General features: G+C 35.6%; 2 protein-coding genes and 1 non-coding gene across 5 annotated transcripts; 1 reads left to right on the forward strand and 2 right to left on the reverse strand.

Moving 5' to 3' along the window:
• Positions 1 to 7,035: 7,035 nt before the first annotated feature.
• LOC105954052 (protein indeterminate-domain 12) lies at positions 7,036 to 10,059 on the forward strand. 2 transcript variants are annotated; one of them, XM_088814029.1, is made up of 4 exons: positions 7,036 to 7,170; positions 7,586 to 7,726; positions 7,828 to 8,224; positions 9,223 to 10,059. In XM_088814029.1, the coding sequence occupies exons 1-4, from the start codon at positions 7,146 to 7,148 to the stop codon at positions 9,947 to 9,949; spliced, it is 1,290 nt and encodes a 429-aa protein (XP_088670155.1). In that variant the 5' UTR covers positions 7,036 to 7,145; the 3' UTR covers positions 9,950 to 10,059. The 2 variants fall into 2 exon arrangements, with proteins under 2 accessions (XP_088670155.1, XP_088670156.1); XM_088814030.1 differs by lacking the exon at positions 7,036 to 7,170 and adding an exon at positions 7,295 to 7,412.
• A 5,286-nt stretch (positions 10,060 to 15,345) lies between these two features.
• TRNAE-UUC (transfer RNA glutamic acid (anticodon UUC)) lies at positions 15,346 to 15,417 on the reverse strand. Its single transcript has one exon. It is a non-coding gene; the product is annotated as a tRNA-Glu (tRNA).
• Positions 15,418 to 18,597: 3,180 nt separating this feature from the next.
• Positions 18,598 to 27,064, reverse strand: LOC105954051 (protein transport protein SEC24 A-like). 2 transcript variants are annotated; one of them, XM_088814068.1, is made up of 14 exons: positions 26,712 to 27,064; positions 25,056 to 25,959; positions 24,830 to 24,968; positions 23,909 to 24,099; positions 23,037 to 23,144; positions 22,742 to 22,945; positions 22,321 to 22,552; positions 21,471 to 21,620; positions 21,146 to 21,302; positions 20,868 to 20,995; positions 20,411 to 20,733; positions 20,151 to 20,333; positions 19,476 to 19,716; positions 18,598 to 18,875 (listed from the first exon to the last, which is right to left on the reverse strand). In XM_088814068.1, the coding sequence occupies exons 2-13, from the start codon at positions 25,911 to 25,913 to the stop codon at positions 19,483 to 19,485; spliced, it is 2,907 nt and encodes a 968-aa protein (XP_088670194.1). In that variant the 5' UTR covers positions 25,914 to 25,959; positions 26,712 to 27,064; the 3' UTR covers positions 18,598 to 18,875; positions 19,476 to 19,482. The 2 variants fall into 2 exon arrangements, with proteins under 2 accessions (XP_088670194.1, XP_088670193.1); XM_088814067.1 differs by having other exon boundaries at positions 18,598 to 18,986.
• Positions 27,065 to 27,634: the final 570 nt, after the last annotated feature.

The following is a 27,634-nucleotide window of genomic DNA, read 5'->3' on the forward strand; positions in this document are numbered from 1 at the left end:
AAAAGATATGGACTAATTAATTTTCTAATAGAACATGGAAACAAATCAATGACAGCCTAGCATGCCCCACAAGGGGTGGCCTAATAGCTGGAGCAAGGAAACTTGGAACAGTTAACCCAAATTCGAATTTTCTTGCTAAAGGTCTCTAGTTCGAGCAAAGTTTTCTTCCTTTCCGAATGCCATTAGCTTGAGGAAAGTTTTCTTTCTCTCTTAACGTCATGCTTCCAGTTAATCGTTCATCCTCATATCCTATGGCATTACTTCTAGCTAATCTTTCTTCTTCTCCTAATAGCATTAACTTCGAGCTAAGTTTTCTTTCTTTACTAGTGACTTTAGTTTCGAGCTAAGATTTCTGCCTATCCTAATGGCATTAACTTCGAACAAAACTTTATTTCTCCTCTAATGACATTAGCTTCCAGCTAAACATTCATCTTGTCCTAATGCCATTAGCTTCGAGCTAAACTTTCCTCATCTCCTAATAGCCTTATTTTCGAGCTAAGCTTTCTTCCCCCCGTAATGACATCAGCTTCGAGCTAAACTTCCCTCCTCTCGTAATCACATTATCTCCAAGCTAAGATTTCATCATCTCCTAATGATATTAGTTTCGAGATACGATATCTTCCCCTCCTCATTAGCTTTCCACAAATCTTTCTTCATCTGTTAACGGCATTAGCTTCGATCAAAGATTTCCTTCTCTTGTAACGGCATTAACTTTCAGCTAAGCTTTTCTCATCTTCTAATGACATTAGTTTCGAGCTAAACTTTCTTCCTCTCCCAATGGCATTAGTTTTCAGCTAAGCTTTCATCCTCTCCTAATGGCATTAGCTTCGATGTAAGATATCATGCTCTCCTAATGCCATTAGCTTCAAATTAAGCTCTCTTTTTCACCCATTACATTAGCTTCGAGCAAAGCTTTCTTTCTCTTCTAATGGCATAAGCTTCAAGAAAAGCTTTATTCTCCTTCTCCTACTGACATTAGGTTTGAGCTAACCTTTCTTTTTTTTCCTAATGATATCAACTTTGAGCTTAGCTTTCTTCTTTTCCTAATGGCAATAACTTCGAGCTAAATTTTATTCATATCTTAATAGAATTAGCTTTAAGCTAAGTTTTTTTCCTCTCATAATTACATCATCTTCAAGCTAAGTTTTCTTCCTCTCCTAATGGCATCAGTAAGATTTCTTCATCTTCTAATGGCATTATCTTGAAACTAAGTGATATACCCCATTGGGCCATCGCAATAGGCCCAAAAATATAGCTCATCTACAAATAATTTAGCTAATGGATTAATCTGATTAGTTTAAACCTACAAGCCTATCAAGGTATTTAACTCAAATTAGAGTTATGCTCTAATTGAGATTCTACCACTAATTAACTATAAATAAGACCCATGGCTCATTATTAAGGGCGAATTTGATATAGATCCACAAATTCAAGTGTCACTACAAATAGCCCCACCCTTTTAACTTTCATTTGAAATGAATCCACAATAACATTAATTCTCAAAATGGTCCTACATATTTATATTTCAAATAAGCTCAACCAACCCCCATTCCATCCCACCAGCCCACCAGGCCGGTTTGACCCGGTCAGTTTTTTTTTTTTTCGGCTGGTCGTCAGAATTCTAGTTAGCTGACTCAGTATTAGTTAATTTAAACAATTCATTTTTTTTCGGCCGCAGGTCGTCGGAGCTCTGATTAGTCAACTCAACATTAGTTAACTTTAACATTGACATAAATCTTTTTTCGGCCGCGGGTCGTCAGAGCTCCAATTAGTTGACTCAGCATTAGTTAACTTCAACATTAGTTAACTTTGAACAATCCATTTTTTTTTCTATTTTCATTTTTTTCTTTTTTTTTTTCTTAATTTTTTTTTCCGTGGTAGGTTTTTGGAGCTCCGATTAGCTGACTCAGCTAACTAGAGTTTCGATGATCCGCCGTCGTAAAAGAAAAAAATGGAATGTCAACTAACGTTGAAGTTAACTAATGCTGAATCAGCTGACTAGAGCACCGATTACCCCCCCCCCCCCCCCCCCCCCCCCACACGAAAAAAATGAATGTCAACAAATTGAAGTTAACTAATGTTGAGTCAGCTAACCAGAGCTCCGAGACCCCCCGCCGGAAAAAAATTAAAAATAAAAGAAAAAAGATAAAACAAAAAAAAATGAATGTCTACTAATGGAAGTTAACTAATGATGAGTCAGCTAACCGAAGTTTTGATGACCCACTGCCGGAAAAAAAAAAAAAAAAGTTAAAATAAAAAATAAAAAGATAAAACAAAAAAAAAATGAATGTCAACTAGTTGAAGTTAACTAATGCTGAGTCAACTAAGTGGAGCTCCAACCACCCAAGCCACCGCTGGAATTTTTTTTAAAATAAATAAATAAAAATAATAATAATCAAAATAAAATAATAAGATAAGATAAAAAAAAAAAACTCTAATTAGGGTTTGAAAGGGTATAAGCTAATTATTTGGGTTTATATCAAATGAAACTTAGAACTAATGGTTTACTAAAAAAAATTAAAAAGGCCTCAGGGAGCTATCTCAAATAACCCCACTATAAAGCTATATTCTATTGTCTAGCCCTGTGATACGGCCAATCACATGGAGAAATAGAGTTCGGATAGAATAGCAATTGCTCTGAGTTATTTACTTCCGTATTGTTTAGCCTAGTATTTATCTTTTATTGTTTAGTTAATAGTTATCCTTTTTATTAGGTTTCCTAGATGCATTAGGATTCTATTTGGTTAGTATTTATAGGAGTACGTAGGTTTAGATTTATTTATGCAGAATAATAAAACTCTTTTCTTAGTCTTTTCTTGCAATTTGCGTAGAAAACACTGTCGATACTTTTGAGATCGTATCAATTGGTATCAAGAGCGAAGTTGAGATAACATTAAAAGCTCCGCTACGATCATGGCAACGAACAAAGAAAGATTTGATAGGCTGGAAAACTCGGTACAAGAGATCCAGGCGTCGATGCAGCAAATGCAGCGGTTTCTCGAACAAGGTCATGAACGGCAAAACCCGTGGGGGAGAAGGAATGCTCCGTCTCCACCATCATCAGGCGATTCGTCTGGCAACAAAAGTGAGGGCAGTCGTGCATCTAATGCTTCGATTAGGAGTCGGACATCAGGACGCGGCGAACGTGAAAGGCGGCGTACCCATGTAAAGATGGATTTTCCGAAGTTCAGCGGTGAAGAGCCTCGAGTGTGGCTCAACCTTGCGAAGCAATTCTTTCTGGCCAATGATCTGCACGGCCACAAGAAAGTGATGCTTGCATCATATCATCTGGAGGGAGACGCCAACCAATGGTGGCAATGGTTCGAACGAGCGAATCGGGGTAACCAGATCTCATGGGGGCAATTCGAGAAGGGTATTCTACTGCGCTTTGGCCACGGTGACTATGGACACCCAAACGAATTGATGTGTCGGCTAAGGCAGTAAGGAGATTTTCGAGGATACTTGGGGGATTTTGAGCGTTTGATGAATTATCTACCGTGTTGGTCGGAAGAGGCGCTCATGGGTGCGTTTATGGCAGAGCTTCAAGAGGAAATAGCAGGTGACGTACGGCTATTCAGACCCAAGTATTTACAAACAGATATTGAACTAGCCAAACGAAAAGACGAGCAGCTGCAAGTTGGAAAGAAATCGGGAGGTTGGACGAGCCCAGTCACGACGATAGCAGCAGAACGAGAATCAGTTAGTTCTGGGACTCAATGACTGACTTGGGACGAGTTGCAACAACAACGCGAGAAAAATTTATGCTATAATTGTGACGAGAAGTTTGTCCGAGGCCACCAATGTAAAAAAACGCAAGCATTGTTGATTGAGATTGACGGGTTGGGAGCCGTAGGCGACGAAAAATTTGAGGAAGAAGCCCGTATTTCCTTAAATTCATTAGAAGGCGAGGATGGAGTGTCGACGATGCGTTTGATGGGCATGCTTAAGAAAGAGCCGGTTGAGATATTAATTGATAGCGGGTCGAGTCTAAATTTTATTAACCTGAACTTGGCTGGTCGATTACAGATGCAAGGTAATCCAACTAAACCACTCTCAGTTAGAGTGGCAAACGGGAAAAAATTAGAGTGTCAAGATGAATATGAGTTGAATGAGATAACGTTGAAAGGTTACGAGTTCAAGACCACTCTATTTGTTTTACCAATAAATGGGTCGGACGTGGTACTTGGTATCCCTTGGCTCGAGAGTCTTGGACCAATGTGGATTGATTACCGTATGAGAACGATGAAGTTTAATGTCGGGGGTCGAGAATACCACATACAAGGATGAACGAGGGGCGAAATCAATTTAATTGATTCACTAAAGGTCGAGAGATGGAGTGAGAGAGGCAAGGTTCCGGCGAAGAATTTTCTGAAACTAAACCTTGAGGTCAAGGTTTGCTTTGAAGGGAAAGAGAATGATACGACCAATCACATGGAGAAATAGAGTTAGGATAGAATTGCAATTGCTTTGAGTTATTTACTTAAGTATTGTTTAGCCTACTATTTATCTTTTATTGTTTATTTAATAGTTATCCTTTTTTTTTTTAGGTTTTCTAGATGCATTAGGATTCTATTTGGTTAGTATTTAAAGAAGTACATAGGTTTAGATTTATTTATGTAGAATAATAAAACTATTTTCTTAGTCTTTTCTTGCAATTTGTGTAGAAAACATTGTTGATACTTTTGAGATCGTATCACCCTCATACCTAGAACTTGTATTGATTTTTCTAGTCATCTGCTTGCTTAGACAACTTATAACTTGAGCATTGTAGGAGTTTTCATCGGATCAAACCACGGCTTAGTTCACGTGTCTTAGTTTTGCAGGGTTGAGACTCAGGTGTTCATCTTTACATCAGGGACTCCGATGTCTATTACCTACGCGCGTGCAGTGACCTATCCTCACGTTCTTGTTCTATCTACCCAAGGTTAGTGATACGATATCCCTAAGCTTTTTTCATGTCCTAATGACATTAGCTTCGAGTTTAGATTTCTTCATTTGTTCATGGGATTAACTTCAAGTTAAGATTTTGTTTTCCTTTCCTAATGACATTAGTTTCGAGCTAAATTTCTACCATCTCGTAATGGCATTAGCTTCGAGCTAAGTTATCATCTTCTTAGCTTCAAGATACGACCTCATTTTCTCCTAATGGCATTAATTTCAAGCAATACTTTCTTTGTCTCCTATGGCATTAGGAGGAAGAAAGACTTCTTCACCGATTTTAACCACTAGCTAGTCTCGTCCACCCAGTTAGAACAGTACGTCATGCATCTCCATCTATTGATTTGATGAACATCTTTATCTACATTTTTCAGTATATACAGTTCGTTCCATTTATAAATGGGGACATGTAGTTAAACTGCCTCCCTTGTGAATACTCATCCTACAATAAATAACGCAGATAAATCAATTGAAAACAAACCCCCAAGATCTATCTACCAAATCAAATCCCCCAAAATATCTCTACCAAATCAATTATTCCCCTAAACATCTCGCTTCCCAATTTTAACAAAAAAAAAGAAAATCAATTTGTTGAAAAAAACATCTAAACCAAAATTCTAGATACTCATAAAACCACCACTGCGGCCTATGACTTCGCCAAATGTAAATAACAAACTGTAAATATAATTTGCATTATTCAATTGCAAACAACAAGCTACCTATGACTTCTCCAAATACAAAAGGCAAACAGAAAAAATAATATAATGTGCATCATATATTGCAAAATCGATTTTGCTAATTTACATTCATTTTGTTGTTTGCTATTTGCTGAAGTAATAACTAATTTGATGTTGAATTATCATTTTGCTATTACAATTTACATTTTGCAATTGTAAATTTATTTTACAATTTTAATATCGAAAACGAATGTAAAATATCAAAACTGAATTTGAAATAACAAAATTGAATAATTGAAATTTGCATTATGTTGTTCAAAATTATAATTTGCATTATATTGTTGAATTTATAATTTGCAGAGAGAGAGAGATGTGAGAGGGGAGAGATAAAGAGTGATATGTTGAATTTGTTCCATTAGTTTTACATAAATAATTTTCAAATAAATATTACTCGAGGGCATTTATGTAGATATATAAATAATTAAATTTAACTTATATAAATTTTGTTAGTCAAGGGACACTATTTAATCTAACAAAATTAATTTTCAACTTGTATAAATACCAAAATAAGGAAGGAGTGTTGAGCCAATTTTCAGAAGAAATACTCAAATGTGGACATAGTTGACTTTGAATAAATAAAGGACAAAATGTCATCCAAAGCAAGAAACTTTGCTAACCTTAGCCAAATCATCATATTATCTCTCCTCCCAATACTTGATGGGAACAAATTAATAATGACAAACTTTAGAAGTAAACAAGAAAAGAAATCATGACATATCTAATTATTCTAATTAAAGAGGAAGTAATGTGTGCTTTTTGTCTCTAATTGATGATGTAATACTCTGCATGCATGTGTATAGCTAGGCTGATTATATATAGTCAATAATCCTATGATATAATTGAATAATGCTTTATAAAATATATATATAGAGGTGTGTGTGGGCCTAACAGCAAAAAAAAATGGGCATAAATAACAGCTTCATGATGATCATCATCTCTTCCACTTTGTTACTTTAACCCTTTAGTCTTTACCACCATGCATACATATCTATATATATTTAAAGTTTTATTCATTTATTTATTTATTTTTAAGATAGATTTTACAATATAATTCTTGGTTTAAGAGTCCCTACTTTTAATAAATTAAATCATTACATCCAAATGAATGCCCCTTTTTAGGATTTGGGTGTTTTGTAACAGCAACAAAAGTACATGGACACAAAAAGTACTAATGACTGTATTTTGTAAGTATATATTTTTCATGCATTCTTGCTTTTCACTTATTTACTTCAACCAATCAACTAAAAACATTATGTAATGAATTGAAAGAGATCAAATATCTCTCTCTCTCTCTCTCTCTCTCTCTCTCTCTCTCTCTCTCTCTCTCTCTCTCTCTCTCTCTCTCTCTCTCTCTCAGAATTCTTATAACAAACGTTGTTTCCTGGTGTTTGGTGCCATTTTCTATCTGGGGTTTTAATTTATTTATAATTGATCAAATTTGGATTGGCCTAGCTACTGTTATTTGCAGACATGTTCAGAGAAGCAATATTCGATGGTAATTATTAATTACATTACATTATTTAAGACACACTATTACCCTTCATCACTAGCTCCTTCACACATATTTTCCTCTCCTCCAGATTCTTGATATATAGTAAGCACAATTTAAATTTCAAAATTAAAAAGGAAAAAAAAGTAATGTATTTTTTTTTTTGAAAAATACATTTTGAAATATATAGATGAGTAGTGAGTGACACATGTAATGGAATGGGATGAGTGCTTAGTTGTATCCAACAGGTAGGATTTATATTCAGCTCATTTTTCTGTCTGGTTTTCATACACCTGTTCCCTTCTTTTTTAAGGGCTTTTATGAAGGGTTTGTTACACCCAACAAACACTCACTAGCTAGGATTTCTTTTTTTTTTTGTTGTTTCTGCTTTTTTATTTCTCTCCCATCATGTTTCCTGCAGTTCTCTCCAATTCAATCTCCGACGACTCTTTCCCCGCCTTCAACCACATGTTCCTCCACAAACCCCCCTCAGTTTCCGACCAGCCGCCCCCGCCCCCACCGGTTCTCCCCAAGAAGAAGCGTAACCTCCCCGGAAATCCAGGTCTTTCTTCATCATATCCTTATATCTCATTTTATTTTATTTTATTTTATTGAATTCCGAATAATTTGTTTTTATATATATACATATGAGGATGGATCCAGACCCTGATGCAGAAGTGATTGCTCTATCGCCGACGAGCCTTTTAGCGACGAACAGATTCGTGTGCGAGATCTGCAACAAGGGTTTCCAGAGGGATCAAAACCTGCAGCTCCACAGGAGAGGCCACAACCTACCGTGGAAGCTCAAGCAGAGAAATGGCAACGAGAACCGGAAGAGAGCGTATGTTTGCCCCGAGCCGACTTGCGTGCACCACCACCCGTCTAGGGCTTTGGGCGATCTCACCGGCATCAAAAAACACTACTGCCGCAAACACGGCGAGAAGAAATGGAAGTGCGAAAAGTGCGATAAGATCTACGCCGTCCGGTCCGATTGGAAAGCCCACTCAAAGACCTGCGGTACCCGAGAGTACAAATGCGACTGCGGTACCCTTTTCGCTAGGTAACATTTATTCTTTCTTTCTTTCAATTCTTCGTCTCGATTATTTTTTTTAAAAGAATTAATTTTTTTGTTAAAAGAATTGTTTTTGAAAAAAATAATTAAAGTGGAGGAAGCGTTTGCACGAGGGTTTGTTTGGTTGTATACTTGAACTTGTTATGGGATAAAAGATGTAGTCCTGCACAAAACAATGATGGATTTACAGATGAAATTAATAGTACTTGTGTAATCATGGCTACTTGAGAATATATATATATATATATATATATATATATATATATATATATATATATATATATATATATATATGGCAATAAGGGTTGTGTCATTATTTTGCGACCGGACTGTAAAATTCTAATAAATCTGCAAAGAACGTCATCATGTAACAAGGTAGGGTTGTTTTCGTAGCCTCTGCACCAAAAAGTACGGTACAGTGTAGCATAAGATTTTGTGACTTGCTCATCATTCATACAATTAACACTCTTTCTCTCTCTCTCGTTAAAAAATAATTGTACCGTTGTTACTGTCCGTAATGATGGTTTAGTTGGTAGAGTTATAAGGAGTCAATTGCCCGGAACTTGTGTAATTTATAATTCTGGTGTGGTCTATCCAATATACATATGTGGTTGACTGGTTCCGCCCAGAACTTGCATGTTTTATACTTCTGATGTGATTTATCCCAGTACACATATATGGTTGCGTGTTGGTTTATTTTATTAAAAAAAAGAAAAAAAAGGGAAGGAAAGTGAAAAGGAAAAAGAAACAAAAAAGCTTTGGTCATTGGGAAAAAGATTCCTGTAAAACTTTTTAGCCAGCTATGAGTGGTTTGTCTTACCTCATTTTTGCATGCAAAAACATTTTACATTTGTCATCTCTCTCCCTCTATGAACCGCCGGTTAATATTCCATTTAATTTAATTTTTTTTTTTTTTTCGAATTAAATTTAATGAAATAGTAATTATGAAAAATTAATAATAATAATACACTAATTAAATGGTACAGGAAGGATAGCTTCATCACACATAGGGCATTTTGTGATGCATTAGCCGAAGAAAGCGCCCGGCTCTCCGCAGCCGCAAACTCCACCGTCGGCAGCCGCCACCACCAGCCCAGTTTCCATTTCATCAACCCGCAAAATTCTCTACCGCCGCCGCCGTCGCCACCACCACAGCCGCCGTCTTTCGTCCACTTCTCGTCGTCGCACAACCGCCACTTCCCGAACCCGTACGAAAACCCTAGCCCGACTTCGCATGATCTACTGAACCGCGTACACATCAAGCAAGAACCCCTCCACTTCCCACCCTCTTCGCCGCCGCCACCGCCGGTCTACCAAGAAAGGAGCCTCCGGATGATGATGACGACTCAGCCCATCCACGTCAGCATCACCCCCGCCCCTCCGGCGGCCCTCTCGGCCACGGCGCTCCTCCAGAAGGCGGCGGCGATGGGGTCCATGGGTCACGTGGGGTCCGCCGCCATGGCCCCCTTGGACATGCAGGGGAATAATGCCACGTGGCAGAAGAGTGATGACCGCTTCACCAGGGATTTTCTGGGGCTCGCTGGAGGATGTGGCGGCGGCGGAGGGAGTGCCGGCGGCGGTGTGGAGTTTGGTGTTCCGTACGGTGGCGATGATTCTGGGATGCTGAAGTATGAAGGGTTTGGATATGGTGAAAGTTGCTCCGATGATTGGGGCAATTGCTGTAGAACCGCACACCATTACAGAGACTGTTAATTAATTTAGACTTGCTTAATCATTTTTTTTTTTTTTTTTCCGGAGACCGTTTTATTAATGTTTTCTTTTTTTTTTTTTTTTGTTCAGACAAATCGGAATTTCATTTTTAATTTCTAATGTTTTTTTTAAATTCATGTACTGTTTAAATATCATTAATCCACAATCAATGTGTAAAATATATTATGAATATGCATATAGCGTGTGCTTATAATTTTACATCCAAAAAAGTCGATTATATTAAATACATTTATCAATCATTCAAAAAAAACATTTATCAATATAACCCCGAAATGCTATGTAGCACGGATACGGACATGGGGAAACGGCATATCCCAGAAATGAGGATACGGGAGTTCGAGAGAAACCTGTAAATATTAAAATTGTAGGGATATAATTATAAATATGCTATATACACATAAGTTTTTATTTATATATAAATTTCTTTTATATTTTTTTCATATAAACATATTTAAAATAAATTTTACTATCAACTATCAATTAACAATTGATCATTAAATTGTGTAAATAAGAAGGGAAGCAATAAAAATATTTGAAAATTTATTATTCAGACATGTTTATGACTTTTTAGAAATTGCAAAATGGCATATACTATGTCCGGCAGATGTCCTCGAATGTCCGAAACGAAACGTGTCCGAAACACGGCCGAAAACGTTAAGAAGTTGAATTTTCCGTGCTAAATAGCCGAAACATATTGATAAATTTGGAATAATTGATGCTTTAATTTAAACTATCTTTTGGTTTCTTTACATTGTTTGGTTATTTTATACCAAATTATTTATGTCACACAAAAATGGAACACTTTACTCTATATGACCAATCTACATTGATGTCATATGTAAAGACTTTATGGGCAGCGCAAGTTCATAGTATAATAACCTGCAAATTGTAATCATGATAAAATTCTTTGCTCATGTAAAACTGGTTTGTAATTTGTTCCTTCAAATCCGACCCGAACCCGAACCCGAACATGGCAATAATTCCTATTAAACAGAATATTGTGAAAAAAAATATCAGCTGATGAGGTTTTTGGGTATATACGCTACCGGCTGAATTGGAACAAAATATACGATTTTCAATTCCAACATTTTCAAATTTGGAACAATACTTTTTTATTCCGAATTTAAAAATAATTAAGATTCCCGATTTTAATTTTTTTTTATCAACATTGCAATAAATATGACATTCCAATTCTCGATTCGATTTTCATTTCCGAAAATTCTATTTCTCTTCAAGATAAAAAAAAAAATCAATTTTAGCCAAGTTTTATCATTTAAATTTTTGAAATTTCGAATTTCGATTCTTCTCTATTTTTTCTGTCTTTTTTCTTAATTGGAATTAGAAAATTGCAAAAAAAAAAAAAAAAAAAAAACTTTTTTGTATTGGAATCATTTTTTAACTAACAAAGAAAATTGCAAAAAGAAAAATTCAAAAATACTAATTTGAATTTAATCTATTCAATTTCTACCCTTTAGGTATATCACGTTTTGTATATGAGAATGTAGTTTTACTCAATGCACCTATACAGTTGATCGTGTATTTCTTCATTTGAAAAAAAAATAATAATAATAAAGGGTTTAAATGAAAAGATGGTGTAAGCGTGAGTACAAAAGTGTGTAAGGGTTGATGCTCTTTGTATGTGTTTCTGTGCAAGGGTTTTGTTGGTGGTGGTCCGGAATTTAGTGGTACAAATACAAACAACCCCCCATAAAGAAGAAAAGAGTAGAAAATTTGAAAAACAAAAAAAAAGAAAAATGTCAACGGTGATTATCTTAAAATCTTGGGATTAGCATCCTTTTCGTAGAGACTCTTTTCTCAAATTCCGTGCACTTCCCATGTTTAGTTAGCCCCCTCCAAAACACACACACACACACATCTCAAACAATTAATTACATTTCCATGATAATTGTATTAGTTATTTCATCTGTCTCGTATTATTTATCTTTTTAGAGAGTTTTTTTTTTCTAAATTATTTTAGATTTTCAATAAATATTAATTGCATTATTTTCAATTTTATTCTTTATACACTCCTAATTAATTAATTATAAAATAATTAATATCAAAGATATTTTAGTGATTTTCTATATTTTTTTTACTTATAATCTACGCACATTGATTGATTTTCTTAATATGTGTGAAACCAATTCAAAACGTCATTTAAATTGGAACGGAGGGACTATTATTTTTCATGTTTACCCTTGTCACTCATAAGTTATATCAAACATTAATCCTCAAAAGTAAAGGAAAAACTAATAAAAAAAAAAAAAGATAATTACTCATTTTCTTTCAAACTAACTGCGAGGAAAATATCATATTATCTGTCATCTTAGAATTAATATGATGCATTAATTACATTTTGCCATTATCTCTCTTAATTACTTAAGAGATAATTAACGGAAAGGTATTTTAGTCATACTTACCAAAATGCACGTATTTTTATTAATTTTCTTTATATATGCACACTAACTTTAGACCCATTACTATATATGACATTTATTTTGAAACACTAAGTAATTACAAGGTAATTTAGACCCATTACTATAGAACATGAGGTCAAAATTGAGGAAAAAGTAGTAGATGCGTAATTCTACAATAACAGATTGTTGAAACAAAACAAAAATTCTCTAAAGCAACAATTAATTTAAAATGAGGAGAGTAAATATTTTCACTGAAATCTATACATATTTATTAGATTTTTTAATGAGTCGAAACCTTAAACAACAGTTATTTAGAAACATATGCAGTAATGTGTATACAAAGTAATAGTCAACTTCCCTAGCAAAGCATGGTCCAAGCAAAGAATTAAGCAAATGAGCTTTAAAAGGGTATATTCACAAATCACAATCCCATAGTTGAGAGAAAAAAAAAAAAAAAAAAAAAAAAAAGGATGAGAATTAAGTAAAGTTGTTAGCATGAACAAATCCCACTATAGCTTATAGCTTTTAAGAGGTATATTCATCAAGAAAGATGAGAATTAAGCATGCATGCATGGTCCAACACAAGAAAAAGGAAAATTCAAAGGATAAACAATATAATATAATAGGCTGTGTTTTATGGTATATCCCTTTGCTTTTAGAAAGTAGTGTAAGAGTTGAAAGCTGCAGATTAAGGTAGAATATATATAGAATACATACTATTTGCACTGTTGAAAGAGATGTGGCATGGGGTCCTCCACTCCACTGTCTATACTATGCTACATCTGGTGAAATATACTGGACAGATCTTTATCATTCATATACACATATTAGTGTGGGCAGATCAACGATAAAAGTTCACCCAGGCGGAGCCACCCTTTGGCGTATACTATATATTATACTTATATATAACTAATACGCCCAAATAGTTTAATTTAACCCACCCAAGTAATTTAATTTAGCCTATCCACCAAAAACATTATGCTATATTAGTTTTAGTTTATAAATTTGTAGTTATTTTGTACTATTTTATGTGAATGAATCAAAAAAACAAAAAATCGGGAACGTTGTCCCCGAACTCCCGTAAATACTAAGCCCAGCTTGTCTCAAATTCCTGGCTCCGCCACTAAATTTAACCTTCACCGGGATGTAACATAAAAGTAACCCATTCTCCACCAACATGTAACAACTCTCACAACCAGACAAACTAAAAAACATTATATTCCTCTCTCTCTCTCTCTCTCTCTCTCTCTCTCTCTCTCTCTCTCTCTCTAAAGAGATGCATGTGACATATTTCAAGAGGGGAATCTCATCTCAAACAAACAAGAGGCCTACCACATATTCTTTCTTCTTTTCTTCTTTCTTCCAAACCCATTATTACCAAGCTTTCATTCATCCATGTGCTTTTCTCTTTTCCCCCCTCTTGTAATAAAATGCAAATCTCCATGCAAGGAAGGCTCTTTTCCAAAACAAATAACTTTGAGTGTCAACACGGCAACGAATAAAATATCGATCTCGAACGAGTCGTCGGGACCAAATTCACGCGATACTATATGTATATCAACAATTTTGGCACCACAGGCAAAACAAACAAAAGGGACTGCTTGAATATTCGCATAGCTACTTTAGCGACTCGATCTCAGACGTGCCTAACGAATAAAGCAAATTAATATATTGAATTCACAAGCTGAAAATGATATCCATCTAAATTTCTTTTAAAAACGAAACTTATTCAAGTATGAAATCCAAGACGTATCTCAAGTTTGAAAGAGAAATACATACATATATACACGTACACAAGAAATTCACTACGAATTTTTATTTGTATGCAATTAGTACCGTGTAGACATGACGACATCATTAAATCGTGATGAATGGTAATGAATCGTGAACAAATTAAATTCCGTTATAATAATATACAAAATATATGTTTTTATTTTTCTCTACGAAAACAGCGAGTACTGACAGTGGCAGTGAGTATATTATAAAAGATTCTTCAACGTACAATACAACGGTTTTTGCCCAAATCTTGAAATGTTATGCAAACAAATCACCGTGTACTTGATACGAAACGTAAAAAAGATTACGTAAACAAGAGTAGCCCTAGATATATATCACACTCTTCATTGAAAAACAATTACTAGAAAGTAAAATCATTATATATGCAGATTATCGATCTACTGTACTCACTTGATTTAACCGCTACTTACAGGGCGGATCGGAAGTGCATGCAATAATATTAAAATTGCTTCAAATTTCCTCGGAAGTTGAGTTGAAAAAATTTAGAGGTATCAATTGATAAATGGAGAGAGGGGGAGGAAATAAAATGAGGATATAGATAAATTTATAATCATCAATAAATTGATTGAAGCCGTCGTATATCAGTTATATAGGAGAAAATGACAGCCAATTGCGGAATAACGACAACCATCGATCATCTCATATATATATACGGCAAATGAGTTGAACAACCAAACAAAACTGCTATGGGCCAAAAACTTTATCTGTTTCAATATGCCAATAAACTCATATTCTAGATTTTAATATCTCGGTTGTTCGATTATTAACAAGTCGTCCGAATTGCGATGTGTTGGGAGGAAAATGGAAAAGAAAGGAAATTGCATGCAGGACCATATAATTAATAAAAATAAAGTATGCATATAGCCAAGAGATTTTTCCTTGTCCTTTGTTTGATATATCTGCAAAAGAAAATTTGAAAGAACAAAAAAAAAAAAACGTAAGATAATTGTCATGACGAAACAAATATTCTTAATTATTTTCGTGACACCGAAACTGAAACCGAACGTGACATACGAATGATTAAGCTATTGAAATCTAATTAAATATTGTTGACCCAACAAAAACTCCTTTCAGAGTGGAGGAAGATTATCACAGCTTTACAAATTTAAATATCAAATTATTTAGGTTATCTAAAAAATATACTAAAATATAAAATTAAAAAAGTTCCGATGCCGGGAATCGAACCCGGGTCCCCTGGGTGAAAGCCAGATATCCTAACCGCTGGACGACATCGGAATTATGTTAACATTCTTGTTATTTAATAATAAGTATCATTAGTTTCTCTTTAGTTTTTACCTATTTAGTGATTTATGTATTCCCTTCTCCTCCTCCTCCTCTTCCTCCTCTAGCTAGCTTTTCTTTAGAAATAAACAATCGCACGATCATTTTTCTTTTGTTTTAATTTCTTCGTTTGTTTCTGGTAAATAATATTAATCTAATTGTTTTCCTCTTGTAGTAACAACCTTAAAAATTAATTGTAGAGGAAGAGTCATTAATAATATTTCAATTGGTCAGTGATATTTTAATGCAAACTTCGGTTTTGTTTGCATGGTTGAGTCACTTTAGATCTTGTCAACCAAAAATTTTGCTAGCCCATAATATTTGGTCAATTATCCTTAGTAGTAACTAGAAATCCGTTACAACACCCTCATGTGTATACCCCATATAAAATTATGGCTTCGCCACTGTCTCTCAAATTGACTAACGATCAAAACCACTTTTGAGACCGCGTAGTTAGAAATTTCTTAGGAGTTTATCGTGCCCAAAGACTCGAACAATCCACGAAGTGATTGGAGTCGTATTGCAAGTATTGCTAAAAATGCCTAATGCTTACTTCGAATATAGTAGCATGAGAATTTTTCTCAAAATTACTATAATCTATGCTGAGTTGGATGACGGGCAGCGATCTTTGTTTGATTTTTCAACTTGTCTTCTTTGAATGCCTTAATTTCGGCTTGGCATAACGAAGTTAAATTCTTTGATTCAACATATTTTGGTCAATCACTTTGCAAACATCTTGTCGACCAAGGAAAATTTTCATTTGTATGCTTCAACGATCATAGTTCTCTTTTGCAGGCATTTAAAATGGAAAAGTTCCACTTGTGGTCGTGATCGTTATTACTATTAAAATGTGGCTCTAATTCACTTTGTTGGATCGATTTAACAATCTAGAGTAATTAAATTGTAGATGAATAAATCAAAATTGAGAGGAGTGGTGGAGACATTGACGGGTCTACCATATGGATAGGGTACTGTTGACAGTCAAAGCCCCCCTCAATTATAAAAAAAAATCATCATATTATACATATATTTTGATTAAGCCACCAAAAACTTAAATTAATGAAAAAAAATTCTAAAATTTGTATTTTCTTTTTCTTCTTTCTGTTTTCTAATAATGTCATAGTTTATGCAAAAAAAAAAACAAAGAATCTTAAAATAAATTCCAGGGTCGCTTCCTCTGAAAATTTAAGTTCACCCTATAACAAATTTTTGAAATCACCATTGGGTGGAGATAACATCAAAAAACTCAAAATTCAAATCATTCACTTGCTTTAACTACTCATGCTATGGATGTGAGAGCATCAACTCCGTTTTTGTGGGCGTTAGAGAAATGGGATAACTTGTTGGAATTCTGTGAATGAGTCTCGAGAGCCAAGTTGCACGTCAATTTCATACGACAAGATGGAGTGGCACAATATCTGCCTCTTGACTTATGTCGAGATATTGATTACTTCTCACATATTTACCGCGGAAAAAGAGTGACAGAGCCAGGACACAGTTGATTAAGACAGAGGAAAAAAGCTAAGCAAGTTTTCGACCTCTTTCCTTTGAAGGTTGGCTGACACACAAGTATTATAGCAGTTACAATCACCGGTAGATTATGGCAGTTCATATTTTGGAACATTTTTAGGGGGTCAAGTTACATAAACGAGAGAGGGTACCCGGCGATCCAGGATGGAGGTAAAGTGCAAGGGAAGTTCTTCCACTCTCTCCGATTTGATCTTTGTGTCGAGGCAACGGTTTACCAATAATTATAATTATATTCTCACTCAATCAACACAGATATGAAGAGACGTTACTGAAAAGCACTCTTTTTTTCCTCTCTAGATTTCTTCTTTTAGTTTTGACACACTACAAATGAACTCCTACATAGATAGGATTTTCCTTCATGTATCTAGCACAATAAATGAACCATAATCATTGAAAACTAAACCAAGAGACACGTTCATGTATGCTTCCACATTCAATACTTTGAATCCAGCTTATGCATTTCCAACATGAAGCACTATATTAGAGACTTATACCTAATTTTAGTTCCCGGTTCATAATAAAGGAAACACGAGTCAAATTTAGGAAGTCGCACACGTCGTGCCTTCGAATGGTGGTGGCTCTTCCGCGTGACAATATCCAACTTGTTTATGTACACATTTCCCTGCTGCCTCATAAAGCAGTATTAATCTATTAATTAATACCATAATATATTTTATATCTACCAAACAGAACTCAATATTAGAATCGAAAACCTCCTCACTTCTCACCATAAACATCTACATATATATTCATCAATTTTCCTTCCAAGTTTTCACTACTTTAACCACCATCATTTCTGCCGGCCACGTTCACCTTCCACCGCCACACCATAGTAATCGAACAGAAAAGTATACATTCAAAATATATTTATAATGCATGGATGGAGCAACCGTGCACCGTTAGTAGATAAAGCTGCCAGCATGATCTTAACTTCTCTTTCATGCACACAGAAGGGAAGATCAGATCATATGGCAGCTTCACCTATTGATGGTGTCACGACGCGAGATAACTTATCTTTTATGTGTAGGTTCGTTTGGTTTTTATCGAGTTTCCTTTGTGTATCTTAATCGACTATGATATTATATATATTAGCATTGGTTCTTTTTACCATTAATTCTTGATATTAATTTGTGTGTGGATCAAACTACAAATGTTGTAGGTTTCTTGGTATGTCTGTTTAGACCTGTTTGGAGCTTTTGTATATACTTCAAAAGGTTAATCCATGCTGCTCAAACGAATTTATCTTTTTACAATTCTATCGTTTTTCTCTGAATTTTTTGATGTCTAAGGCCTCATTTGGTTGGCAAGATAAGATTACCCAAGAAAAAATTAAATAATTGAATGAAAACCCAATTATTTTATCAGACCCCGGGATGCCCAACAAAAAATTACCATAAAAGGCAAGATAAGCCATAACACCATAATATTTGCAGGTCAGACCCGGCAAGTTATTAGGGAGACAAAATATCAAAATAAAGTCCAATTGTTTAGTTAATAATGGTTAATCTACCCAACCAAACGAGGCCTAGCACAGGAAACACTCCAGTAACAGCTAAAGTTGAGTCGAGAAATTACCGGTCCACATCTAAAATATATACAGCCCCAAATAAGAATCCATATCATGAGTATTAACTCTTAAGAAAAGAAGAATGAGATTAAAATTCACGAACAAATATTATGACAAGCTATAACCAAAAATCGAAGTTCAAACCAAAAAGAACTACTCATAAATTAGATATTATGTCACTTTTTATCCCAATTAGTAATATGTATAAAGAAATCGTTTAAAAGCCGTATCTCTCAATCCCCTTTAACTCGTGATCCAGTGAATCACCAAACCGAGCATTTTTAACAGGAGAAAGACAGCATATTATCTGGAAATTCTGCAACGTAAACACATGAAGAGTCACGCTCCTTACGTTATGAACTTGGCAATATGGATTTTGACTGGAACCTAACACCTTGCTCGCATAATATATTAGAATATTATTTACCTACAAAAAATGGATAATTCATAAGAGAAGAAACTTATTCGTATTTTCAGCAATAAAAAAGGTCATACGACGAAATGTTAAGCATCCAGTCATAGATGTTACATGTCTAGTCTAAAACAAGGCTAGGTAGATAATAATCTCCGTATTTGTAATTGTGATTCACAAGACTAGGCAAACTATAGCTGTATCGTAAACAAAGAGATTCTCATAAGAAATCGGAAACTTGAACTAACTTCAAAATCATGATATCAAACTATTAATACGGTAAAATTAAAATTAAAGGGAAACACAAAAGACTGTAACTTGTCCGATCAACAGTTACATAAAACATGTGGCCCGATTTATCCAGCATGCACCAAATGAGAGACAAAGATGTTGAAAGAGAAGATATTCATTTATTACGACCCTTCCATAAAACCAAATGGGAGGAGAAAAAATCTTTCGGCATGTAGCTAACATGACAAAATTCAAATCCGACAAGATGAGTACCTGAAGATTATGCATTTTGTTGAACTTGTCGGTATAGTTGCGAAATCCAGTCAGCATAACTATATGCACCACTGTTCTTGTCATCCACTAGATTTGTGAGGAGGAAGAAACTTTCTCTTGGTTGTTCACCTTGCCTCACGAGATGACATAATTGAAAATACGATGAATCGCTCTCCCTAAATTTATTAATTATCTTCATTAGCTTTCTTGACATTTCGTTGTCTCGCAGAGAAAGGCTAACCTGGATTCGGCAAAACACAGAGAAACCATTTAGTAACCAATTCATGAATTAAAACCTACCCTAAACACCATATTATTGATGCATAATTAAACTGTTCCATAATTACTGAGTTGTAAGTAAAACAACTATGATACATAATCCCCATGAATCAGCTAAGCAACTGTTTTGCTGCAGTAATCCCATGATAAAAACAGGATCCCAACTTCGAAACCAACTGTTTTGCTGCAGTAAGTACAACCATCTAACCAATTTCCCAAGCATTTAGCCTGTTCAAACAAGCATGCGTGTCTAAGTGCCTACTTGAAACACGTAGGTTTACCTCCATTTGGATGATACAACCGATTTAGAATCAGTAACCAGATATTGGAGCTGCAAACCAAAGTGAAAATTTGATGCAAAAGAAAATATCAAAACGAGAAGTAAAAGAAGCCCACCTTTGAGTAGTCACTAGTAAAGTCTTCACCGAGCAAATTTCTACCAATATCAGGTGAAATAGAGCCACCAAACCACAAAACAAGCCGAAAACCATCATCAAAGATATAAAGACCTCTGGTATCTAAGCTCTCTACAGTAAGTGGGATCCTCTTTTTGTCAGACTCGTCAGTTTGAGGAGATATCTGAGAATTGGAAAGATTTGCTTCAGAACAAAATCACGAGCCATCTGAGAATAATATGGAAATCACGAGATACTTACTTTTACAAGAGACTCGTCCACACGAACCAGGTCCGGATAGAGAAGTTTCAACATTTTTTTCACAGGTAAAGTCATCATGGTACAGCCAGCAGCACAGCGTTCATCAAGCAGCGCATCACCATATCCACCACGGAGAGGCTTTGATTTACAAATTGCTAATCCATACAAGGGCAAGAATTTCAGTGACTCAGGGTAAACCATCCTTCCGGTCAACCGATGCTGAACAGTGTAAAGATTTCTGTATTCTCTGAGGGCTTTGATAATCATAAGTTGAACTGCATTTCGAGCATCTTCCAACTTGTAAGACAATGATCTTTCAATCGCTGCAGATCAGTTTGTGTCAAACACTAGTCTGTTAAAATCAAGTAAAAAGAATAGATTCTTCTATCTTCTCATTTTATTTTTTGCCTTAGTTGAAGAGGGGTGGTTTTTAAGATATAAGAATAGAAAGCGCAACCTAATCTGGAAAGCAGAGAAACAATTGCCCCATTGTCAGCCAGGCGATACATCTCTCCTAGATCTGCAACAACAGGAGCTGCTGCAGTATGTACTCTGATTCGTCTTTCTCCAGAAGATGATGTATATCTTCGCATTCGTTAAGGTATTTTTTATTCTCTATCCTCAATGACATAAAAAGTACATAAAAAGAAAAAGTGGGGGCAGAACCTTAAACAGAGTACAAGAATAAAGAAAACCTTAACAAGATGAAAGTCTGATTAAAAGAGACAAGGATACAACAATGCAACTTGGAAATACACGATCTGTGTGGTTAATAGCGTCTCATCAAGACAAAACTGTGCTCCATATGCTTTATCACAGTCAAGAGCAGGAAGTGCTAGCAAGTCTGTAGATCTTAGCATAAAATTTCCATGATAAGATGTGAAGCGCAGTCCTACAAAAGACCAAAACAAAATGGAAAATACATAAGCTTCTCAGAACTAGACCAAAAATGACGGAAAGATTCAGAATGGATCTTCATACTGTCGCGTCTTTGTCCAGATAGCATAGCATTTTCTGCTTAACTATTGAATTATCATTCTTGCTACCTGCATGAATTTACCTTTTGAACATCTTATTCGCAGTACTGATTCCCATGCAGTCTCTCTAGTAAGATCTCTGGTCAACTCATGTCTCAATTTATCCCCGTGAATGCTTGACTGGAAACTTGGATAATAATACACTTGGCCACCAGTATATTTTGCCAGTGTTCCTATAAAGCAATACAAAAACCATAATTATTAGATAACAATTGATTATCAAGTTCCATTACTGTATAATAGTGTGTTTCGCCAACTTAGAAAAGTGAAGAACCTCAAACAGGAGTCAAGAAATGCATATATTTTAATCACATGGGTAGCAAATCAATGCAACTTTCCTAATTTTTTTAATACAAACTATTAGTCAGATCGTAATTAAACATGTTTTATAGAAATCAGCATAAGCCAAACTTGATGATTTCCAGTGCATCCAAATGTTTTCTAGATTTAAATTTAGAGAAAGCAAAAATGAAGACTTCTCTATGCTTTGGTTCGATCATTATTATCTAAGGCATAGGATAGGGAGTATCAAGTCCCAAGAGAAGAACTACAGTTAGCCTTCCTTTGCAATTCTAGTTTCTTTCTTCCTCTAGCTTCTAATCCCCAGAATCTATATCTCCTTAATGTGTTTATTCACCTACCCATTGAACAGCAAAACTAGAAAGGTACCTTAAAAACTTCTAACTCAATCAGATGTCAACGCATAAATGGGATAGTAACTCAACTGATTTTACGGAATTCGTCACATATATGAAATCCAGAAATTATAGGAACTGATGCATATCAAATAATTTAAATGAGACATCATTGGCACTGTTCATACTTCCCATTCTGATTATTCTAAACACAAAATTGAAGCAAGCAAGAATATACCCAGTGATGCAATATCTGTGTACTTGTCACTGAAAGCATATATATTTACAGCTATCTGATTCTTGGATAAATCAGCAGCCATCTGTTTGTAGAATGGATCTTCAGGTACTCGTAATGTATGTTCTTTATCTGTCCCATAAACTCGAGTGTCATCTCCACGCAGCCTCAATCGGCCAACACCAAATGATGGCAGGGTATTTTGGAAAACTAACAATTTACCGCCAAGTGGACTCTGATAGTAGAAAGAAAGAAAATTAGTGCCAGGCTAAAAGGAAACCAGATTCCCAGTGCAACAACACGAGTCAAGGTACCTAAAATTACAGCCAAATATGACCAAGATGATAAAGGCAGTTACAGTAACACAAATCTAAAGAGAACGGTCAGAGTTAAAAGAAGCATAACAAAAGAATCAAACACACACCATAACAGTAAATGCAGCTTTAAGAGCAGGCCCAAATGCCGATTCCACATTCATGTTGTCCTGGAACATGGAGGGTAAACTATCAAGGAATGCCTCCACCACATTTCTAGATTCCGATAAGTTGACCAGAAGATCATCGGGCAATGGAACAAATACATCATCCAGATCTGACACAACCATCATCTGTGGCTGCATTAAAGATGACTGATGCAAGAAAAAGACACTAGATGTTTAGCAACTCAAATAAAGTAGATTATAAATGCAATTAAAATAAAACTTCCATAGTGCCTCTTGCCTTCATGTTATAGAAATGTATTGTGCTATCATAAGTTATGAAGCCAATCTGTGTTCGAGTAGAACCAGGCAAGCTGTCCAAACAAGACTTGATAGTTTGCGCCATAACCTGCAAAATATCATGTGTTTAAGCATTGATTCAGCAAGTACATAAGATAGAAGCTGACAAATTAACTCGCTATATTTAAAATTTCTTGATTGTTTCAGATAGAGATAGAAATAAACGTCCATCCCAATCAGCTCATAAAGAAAACTCAAGATAATAAGTTTTCTGAACAATTACAAACAGAAAAACAAATTTACTGGCAAAATTTATATAAGAAGTCATCACATATACTATCTGCTTCTAGATATTATGCAATTTAGCTGAAAGCAACAACTACACAGCAGCTATGGCTAAAGGAAAACATTGAAAAAATAGTGGCAAAAAACATAAGAAATTCATGAGAAACTAGCACAAAAAGAGCCCCGAAGCTGGTGCTACGAATTATGGTACTTGCTGTTGATCATATCAGAATAGAAACAAGTATTTTATAACCCATTTACTGTTTGCAGGGAACTGGATCTGGAAATAGTTCTGATTTTTTTCTGATAGTGCCTGGTAGGGTATAAAAAGATGAATAAATAGTTTCAAAGCAGTTATACTGTGCTTTCCCAACAACAAACAAATACCTTCAGAAACAAGCTATTCTGAAAGGATTTCTATGAATTAACAATACCCTGCATTTCAAATCCCATTTTGTTCCAAACATTCGACAATTGTGCATTAAAAACAGCAAGTTTTGAGCAACCAGCATTTTAGTTCATGCATCAGAATAACAAAATGGACAATCACCTTCTAACTACAATATTAATTTTGATAAGATATTTTACCTCAAGCATTCCGCTTTTAACAGCACAAATTGAGACGTCGATGAGAAAAAAATATAGTGGAGGCATTGGAGGGCGGACCATGTATTCAGCTGGAGCAATGAACTCAACATTACCCTTCAAAAGCTCAGGCCGTTGATCCAAATCAACTCTTCTTCCACTAGCATCCACCGGTGCAAAATATTCACCTGAAACTGGATATAAGAAATTTAAGATAAGTCAGTCCAGTCCATGCACCTTTGCAGACTAAAAGTGAATAGCAAATGATGGGTTTAATTTCACCTGAAAATATCAAAATGCATAAATTGACAGCCATGCAAAAAAATATGGGTTTAATGATGCAGATGATATGTACTACGGTTTCTATGTAAATTGTGTCACTTGGCAGTAGACCACCTTATGAGAATGGAGACCCCATTAAAAAAATAATAATAAAAGAAAAAGAAAATTGCAAGTATAATGAGGTCTTATTTGGTAGCTTTCACTTGCAAGAGGCAGTTAGAGATCTGCCCTTTCTCGTTGATGACCCTTAGGCCTTACTGAAAGGAAGACCAGAGAGTTCTTATTACAAGTAGGAACCAATGTGAAAGCCATCGAGACAAGAGAACTCTCTATAACTCCATTTACAGAAGAGAAAAAGAAAAACTTAGAAAGCACCAAACCGAGGATTAGAGCCAAAATACTTGATTACCATTTCCTTTCTATATATCCTTTTCTATTTGTAATGAGGATAACACTTAGTCCATGTAATTTGGAAAAAGTAACATCTAACTGTAATGGTATGACCAAAAAGCATAAAAACGAATACGAGACTACCGACAAAGGGCCTATACCATTCAATGCAACAATGTAAAGTCAAAATATTCAAAACAGAGAAATAAATAATTAACATATAATATCAGTTAAAGTTCGAAAATGAATTACCATCATTGAGTAATGAACACATATTGCATCTCCAATTTCTTCCATTATCCGTAAAGGTCACAAACGGATTCACATAAGTGCGACACTTTTTACAGCGAACGATACCTGTGGTAGAAAAATTAACTATTGGTACTTTCTCCTGAAAGAAAATCAAGACACAATTAGGGTCAACAAGAGCGGAAGATCTATATAGCTATATAGCATCTTACGAGCAATGGAGACTAACCTCAGCAGGAGATTCCGCCAGAGGGCAAACAACTGCCCCAAGAGGCAAGTGCCACCTTGATGACAAGGATTGAGAATTTGGGATGCCATTTGTCGTCAGTCGTAAAAATCTTGAACTGCAGTTCATCGTGTACATCTCCGGAGAAGACTTTGGTTCCGCATCACCATCCAACGGCCTTGGTAAACTTGCAGCATCAAGGCCAGCATCAAATGATCCCGGTGCAGATCCAAGAGAGAGTGAACTGAAATCTTCTGCCAAGCCCTGTGAATTTGCAGTAGGAGGTGCAATGCCATGGTGCTGCATTGGGCTCCCTGAATAAAGGCTCGATGGAGTTGTTAGTGGTGGACCGGGAGCATAACCTCGTTGTTGAGCAAGAAAAGGAGTTGGACCATAGCCTCCTTGAGCTACAGAGTTCGATTGTCCATTAGCATACCCTGGAAAAGCTGGCTCAAAGGTACCCCTGGCAGTGGCATAAGATGGCCCCATTTGTGGTGGCGGAGGCTGGAAATTTGGCCTAGTCGGAGGAGGGCCTGCGGGCACCGACCCTACTTGACCTGTTGAAGAAAATGTGGGGTTTTGGAATCCAGCACTTGGTGGGCCATATGGCCTAACCGGTTCATTAGATCCACCTGGCGGGCGAGGTCTGAAGGGAGGTGCCACTGATCCAACTAAAGGTGCGGAGGCAAAGGGAGCTGAAGGAAACTGAGAGGAAGCATAAGGTGCAGGCCTAAAAGGGGATGCTTCCGGTCCAACCACCGGACCAGATGAAAAAAATGGTGGTGCACTTTGTGGAGCATGAAAGGGTGTGACGGCTGGCCTTAACGGAAAAGTTGGAATTTTAGGATTTTCAGTCTCCATGAAGATTTCTAGTCGTGTTAGATCTCTCCTAGCAAAGTCAAAGCTTCTGTAATCCAACAAATATGATGAGTAAAATGGTGGACAGAAAGCAAGACGCAGCAAATCCAGTAATATCTTGCTCAATAATCGAACAAATAACAGTGCGAACAAAATATTTGCACAGCAACACAATTCATTGCAACAAAAACAATAAAGTTATACATTATAATGAACAATTAAACTACGAATGAAAAGCTCGTATGTTCTTATTTCTCTGATCACAAGCGCAACCAAACAAAAGTAACAGCGGAAAAGGAGTTTCAACTATTGGCCTAGGAAGAACTCACAGTAATGGACTACGGTATCCATAGTAGCTCTATATTACAAAGGATAAATTAAAGTGCATTTATCCATACATATATAAATATGTATATATCACAATAAAAATGACAACACATCACATTCAAACGATTATTAGTAATGTATAAACGAATGATGATCAGAAGCTCTAAATTTTTGTCCCTGATCAATTTCCCAAATTGCAACATCTTAAAACCAAATAGGTACACAGACTACAAGAAGGAACTTTTCATAACTGAATAGCACTCAAAGGAAGTTTAGAAGATAGAGAGAGAAACTAACACAATTGCCACAGCTCTTTAATCAATCGAATTGGTAAATATCACAGTGTGTATCTACATAGACCTAATGTAAAAAAACCTAACCAAAAAACCCATACTTCCTCATCAAGAAACCAAAATTCACCAGTCTTATTATTACCGACAGATAATTCAACCACAAATCCAGAATTCAAATTACCTGATCGGAGATCTCGCCGGCGGACAAAGGAGATAGGTGAATCAAATGCCGACGATCGGTGGGAGGGGAAGAACAAACAAAAGTTGAGCTCTCTCTCTCTCTCTCTCTCTCTCTCTCTCTCTCTCTCACGATTCCAAACCTTGTGGTGTCGACTGTGTTCAGAAGTTGGAACAAAAAATTCAATAACTAGGGAATTTTGGTGTAGCATTAAATTGTCATATTTTCTTCAACCCTGTGAAATAATCCGAAATAAAATCAGGCACTTTTTTTTCTTTTTTTTTTTTTTTTTTTTTTTTTTTGAGTAAAATCAGGCACTTAATAAACATTGTTTATTTTTAATTTCACTATTTGTTAGGGAAATTAGCTAATAGTCCCCTTTGTAACATTAAATAGCGATAAAGTCACAAAAATACTTTTCTTTGCTAAAAGTTCCTCGAAAATAATTTCATTTGCTACAAATACTCCGTTGAAGCACATATTTTTTTTTACGGTAAATTTCACTTTCTCCCTTGTACTTTGGCTCGATTTCACTTTACTCATTCTACTCTCAGTTGCATCGATTTGCCCCCATGTGCTTGAAAAATTGACTTGTCCGATTGCAAAGTTGTAAAATATGTAATTGTTTTATTGCCCGATATAAACCCAAAACCCGAAAAATATATATGAGCCGAGTTTGAGCATATAGGCATGAGGCCTGATGGTATTTGAGCTTTTGAGCATATAATAATGAGGCCCGATGGTATATGAGTTTGAGCCGACCCAGACTCCGTTCACACGGCCGATTGCCAACCCTACAAATAACCGTAAGCATCGTAGCGGGGCAATATTGTCTTAAGGAAAGAGTTTTCTCACCCCGGCTAATCTTTTTGTATTTCAACTAATTTATTTAATTATTTTACTAAATCACTGTCCGTTTTATGTAC

The sequence above is a fragment of the Erythranthe guttata genome, chromosome 14, assembly GCF_056151865.1.
Source record: "Erythranthe guttata isolate IM_541 chromosome 14, IM_541, whole genome shotgun sequence".
Lineage (NCBI taxonomy): Eukaryota > Viridiplantae > Streptophyta > Magnoliopsida > Lamiales > Phrymaceae > Erythranthe > Erythranthe guttata.

What these genes read in the sequence shown, in the direction of transcription:
- LOC105954052 (XM_088814029.1), top strand. Translation starts at nt 7,146, where the DNA reads ATGTTCAGAGAAGCAATATTCGATG. An exon ending in CAGAGAAGCAATATTCGATG is followed by an intron (nt 7,171 to 7,585) that starts GTAATTATTAAT and finishes TGTTTCCTGCAG; the next exon opens with TTCTCTCCAATTCAATCTCC. An exon ending in TGCGGTACCCTTTTCGCTAG is followed by an intron (nt 8,225 to 9,222) that starts GTAACATTTATT and finishes TAAATGGTACAG; the next exon opens with GAAGGATAGCTTCATCACAC.
- LOC105954051 (XM_088814068.1), bottom strand. Translation starts at nt 25,913, where the DNA reads ATGGAGACTGAAAATCCTAAAATTCCAACTTTTCCGTTAAGGCCAGCC. An exon ending in TGGCGGAATCTCCTGCTGAG is followed by an intron (nt 24,969 to 25,055) that starts GTTAGTCTCCAT and finishes ATTTTCTTTCAG; the next exon opens with GAGAAAGTACCAATAGTTAA. An exon ending in AAGCTGCATTTACTGTTATG is followed by an intron (nt 22,553 to 22,741) that starts GTGTGTGTTTGA and finishes TTCTACTATCAG; the next exon opens with AGTCCACTTGGCGGTAAATT.